The sequence below is a fragment of the Palaemon carinicauda genome, chromosome 5 (assembly GCF_036898095.1).
Source record: "Palaemon carinicauda isolate YSFRI2023 chromosome 5, ASM3689809v2, whole genome shotgun sequence".
Lineage (NCBI taxonomy): Eukaryota > Metazoa > Arthropoda > Malacostraca > Decapoda > Palaemonidae > Palaemon > Palaemon carinicauda.
In genome coordinates, this window is record NC_090729.1 from 158,068,230 (window position 1) to 158,073,229 (window position 5,000).

Genomic DNA, 5,000 nt, shown 5'->3' on the forward strand with positions numbered 1-5,000 from the left:
CCATTACAATTATCGTAAGGTTGGAGAAAGATAAAGATTGCCGAGAACGTAACCACATTTCTGTTTACATTTTGTCAGCTGGACTCGCACAGTTAACAGTTGATTTAATTGTTGATGTGGAATTTTATCCTTAAATAGGCTATTCATTATGAAATTATGTTAATGAAATGTAATGTTGATATTGTTTTGTAACATTTATTATAAATCACCGTATTTAGGGCTACCAATATACTTAAAAAGACAATAGATTTGATACATTTTGTAGTGCTTGACTCGCGAACTTTGAACAGCCTCGTAGATACAGAAAATTTATTTTTGAAAAATAGCGATCGCGGAAAAGGGGAATCGTGTAATTCGAACACGCTTAATTCGGGACCCTACTGTATATATACATATATATATATATATATATATATATATATATATATTATATATATATATATATATAGATATTTATATATATAATAAATATAAATAGATATATATGCTCATGTTTATAATATACATATATATATATATATAAATATATATATATATATATATATATAATATATATATATATATATATATATAGATAGATAGATATTTATATATATAATAAATATAAATAGATATATATGCTTATGTTTATAATATACATATATATATATATAAATATATATATATATATATATATATATATATATATATATATATATATATATATATATATATATATATATATTTATATATATGTCTGTCTGATGAAAGAAATCTTTGTTTCTTTGCAAAGTCTCTATTGAATACTCACTGACAGAGCTGTAATTAATTAACTTGGCTTCATAATCAAGGACCACAGTGCTGAAAATTATAAAATATCGTGCAGCGGCAATATGAATGAAACTTCGGTTAACTTTATGCGATTCAACTCACAATGCAAGTAAATAAAATATGAGGGAAGCATTTCAAATAAAACTATTGAAATTAGTATGGTAATAGAAAATGATAGATCAAGTGATAATTGTTCCTATTAGTAAATATGAAATACCCTTAGGTGGCATGCTTTAATAATTACGGAATTATTAGATCCAAAAATTGAGGTTGACAAAGGACTACGCAGGGTTTATCAGCTGATTTGGATGTAAACAATGCAAGAGATTATAATTCGCTACGTTTTTAATCATAAAAATTTGATACTAAAATATGAATATTACATGCATTGTTATTGGATACAGTTAAGGGGACTGTCTGCCATAGTGTTTTGACATAACTTTCAGATATCGAAAATCATTTTATTTTTTCTATGTATGCAGAAACATATCGTACATGCTCTGCAGAAGTTTCAGCCAATTATTTTTACAAATAATGAAGATATAGCGGTCTTCAAATGATGACGTCATCTTACAGCTTCGTCTGCATGACCGAGTTTGACATTATCGACTGTGTGTGTTTATTTTTGCATATATATTGTGAGTTTTCCACTTATGTTTCGAAATCTCGTAAGTCTGGCAGAGATGGAAGGCATTGGTAAAGAGTAGGCGAACGAAAACTACCAGCTATGAGAACAGCAGCCTGAGTTTCCAAAGATGTATAGAAGTTATAATACATGTGTTTGTTTACTTGCAGTTTGTATGTACATTGTGTTTTTACAATGTCCTTGTGAACTTTATTGCAAGGCCAATGTTACCTCAGGTGATAGAAAGAACAAAATGTAAGCACATAGCAACAAAAAAGAACCAAGAAGAGAGGGAAACACGAATAAGTGTACAAAACTGGAACATTCTAACTAAAACTCTGGCAACAATGAGAGGACACTGGCAACTAATGACACCCTTATGCCAAGTGTATTAGTAATCTTAGGGTTTAAATACTTCATTTAGGGAGCGTTTATGTAAGAATAAACAATAAAAGTACAAAGTAAGGTCATCACAATGATGTTATCTAAACTTTTTTAAGAAAAGCAGAAAACTATTGCTAATCTTTGGGAGCTCGTAACTCGAAAACATATTTATTCATACTTATGTACACTTTTCTCACTTATTTATAGTTTGATTTTAGAAAGATATTGAAAAGAAGAATAAGAATCTCACAATTTTGTGTACCAGAATGTTGATTTTCCTTTTTCTCTTTTTTTTCACGAGTATTTTAGGTCTATACGAAGATAACTAAGAAAAAAATAATTAAAAAAAAGGAAAAGGAAAAAAAATCTGTCGCACAGAATCATCCAAAAGAAAGAGAAAAAAAAAATTTGATGGTATGATTTTCAATACAATAATTAGTGTCATACTAGTGGAGAAAAATGTACCTAAAATTTTTTTTTTCTAATTATTTTTGCTATTATATCAAAGAGTTTTTGATCAAATGATTTGAAATCTTGATATGATGAAGGTATTACATATGTCTAAAACATAAATGGAAATTGTGTACAGTATTTTGAATAATTAGAAGAAAATAAATTCATGGCATAGCAGACGACCGTCTGCTATGCCATGAATTTAAGTGAAAAACTGTTCAATCAAAACCGGATTTATTTCAAATATAGCTGTAATTTTTTACCACAGTAAATGGATATACACTGGACAGAGAGCTAGTGTAAAGGAGCGCGGGCTATTTGAAATCATTGCTTGAACTTTATCGCAATTTTTATGAGTATTCTTATTTAATAGGTATTGCATTGTTCTTGGCCGCGAAAAAAAGAAACCGCAAAGAACCCATGATAAAAGAAGGACAACCGTATAATGAATCGATACGAAATCACTCAATTTGCAAGATCGTCTTCTGCCAGAAATGTCACCAGACATGATATGACCGACAAAAAATAACTTGCAAAATATGTAAAACCATTATCTGTCTTTTTGCAAGAAATAAAAAGAAAATACTAGCTCATCAAGAAAAAATATATCTTTATAATATAAAAAAATATATATTACTTCTAAGAAAATACCTATCCTATAAGTGAACTTTTATTGGATAAATATAGATCTATCCTACTATCAGAGATGAAATTTAAGAAATAAAAACTAGCATAAAATATGAGATCCTGTTCTAGTCATAGGGTTAAATTTATGCTAATTAATACTCATAACAACTGATACAGAATCCTGAAATGGTTTGTGATGTTACTCGATATTTCGATTATGGAATTACTAACATTAATCCATCCTCTTTAAAAAATATCCCTAGATATGCCCAGTCATTTTCCACAAAAAATGTGACATCACAAGACATTTGATATGAACTTGACAGATATTAAAACTTTTTCTTAATATATTTTTCATTTAAAATCAATTACATTATCAATAAAAAAATAATAACCAAAGATAAATTAGTTTAATTTTATACAAGATAATAGAATATTTCTAATAAAATCTTTGTCCGATTAGAATACTATTTTCAACAGACTTGTGACATCATCATAGTGAAAAAGTGGCCTTAAATGTGAATTCGTACCTTGACGTCTATCTGAATATTATCATAACCTAAGTTCTAGTATTTCAATCTTCATTTTGCATCAAAGCATTCACTTTTCTTGAAGTTTTGTCACACAGAAGGGTGAGACACAAACCAAGCTATGTTGGCCTTGAAAGAAAAGCCAGAATGATTCCGATGACCCTAACATTAAGGATAGAATTTTAAAGAACCACAAAGGCAACTATACTTGAGTTTTAGATAAGGAGAGAACACTTCTTACCCCAGTGGGTGCTGGAGGCTGACTGACACTAACATCTGAATAGGTAATAAGTGCACAGTGAATAACCAAATAAAACTAATAAGTAATACAAACTATCGTTAAAATTACTAATAACTAAAGTCTAAAACTGTTCCTCAATTAATCAGGTCTGATTACCTATGATTAGCACTCAAAAAGATAGACATACCAGATACTTTAAAAATAATTTAAAAATAAGAAATTGAAGCATAAAACACTTCCCTTAATATAGAGTAAAGATACATTCAACAAGGTAAACATGAGCTTTACAGAAAATAGTACAATAAAATATAAAAAAAACATGGCAATTCATAAAGAAATAAGTTCTACAAACCTCATTGGTAATTTGATTGGTACCACAACTTTGTTCCATCAAAACTCTTGACTGAACCAATTTATCTTTTTGTGAATTGAGAATTTTGAATCGCTGACCCCGCTCATCAATTGGTGGCTGGAATTTAACTTCATATTCAAATACAGCCTTGTTTGGCTCTAATGAAAGCCGTATCCAGTTTGCAGACCCTGAAAATCTGAGATGATAATGTATAAGAAATTTTTTTTTTTACAGTTAACAATACAAAATATGATCAATCATATTAAAACACTAAAGAGGACATTCTCCATATAATTTTCTTTACATATGCATCTTGACATTCATGTATAATAGTTATTCAATGACTTGATATATTGGCTCCTATGTCTGGCCAGACAGTACCATACTACACTGGATACCTCTCTCTAGTTACAGTTCCTTTTCCTTTGCCTACACATACACCAAATAGTCCTCTCCTATTCTTTCCAGATTCTACTCTTTCCTCATACACCTGACTACACTAGATTGACAAACAATTCTTCTTTGCTCAAGGGGTTAACTACTGCACTGTAATCATTTAGTGGCGACTTTCCTCTTGGTAAGGGTAGGAGTCACTCTTTAGCTGTGGTAAGCAAATCTATGGGGACACTCCAAAATCAAACCACTGTTTTATAGCCTTGGGTAGTGGCATAGCCTCTGTACCATGATCTTGGGGTAGAGTTCTCTTGTTTGAGGGTACACTCAGACACACTATTCTATGTTACTTCGCTTCCTCTTGCTTTTTTTAGGCTTTTATAGTTTTTACTGTATATGGAAGATCTATTTTAATGTTATTGTTCTTAGAGTACTTTATTTGAATTGCTCATACTTCTCTTGTAGTTTATTTTCTTATTTCATTTCTTTACTGGGTTATTTTTTCCTGTTGGACCCCTTGGGCTTATAGCATCCCGGTTTTCCAACTAGGATTGTAGCTTAGCTGATAATAATACAGTGATACTG

The 5,000-nt window shown here is 29.9% G+C and overlaps 1 protein-coding gene across 1 annotated transcript in view; it reads right to left on the reverse strand.

Moving 5' to 3' along the window:
- AGO3 (Argonaute 3) overlaps nucleotides 1-5,000 on the reverse strand; it is a 431,904-nt gene that overhangs the window by 293,984 nt on the left and 132,920 nt on the right. Inside the window, exon 5 of the mRNA XM_068374249.1 lies at nucleotides 4,068-4,218. Within this exon, the coding sequence (XP_068230350.1) occupies nucleotides 4,068-4,218 (151 nt within the window). The remainder of the gene's footprint in view (nucleotides 1-4,067; nucleotides 4,219-5,000) is intronic.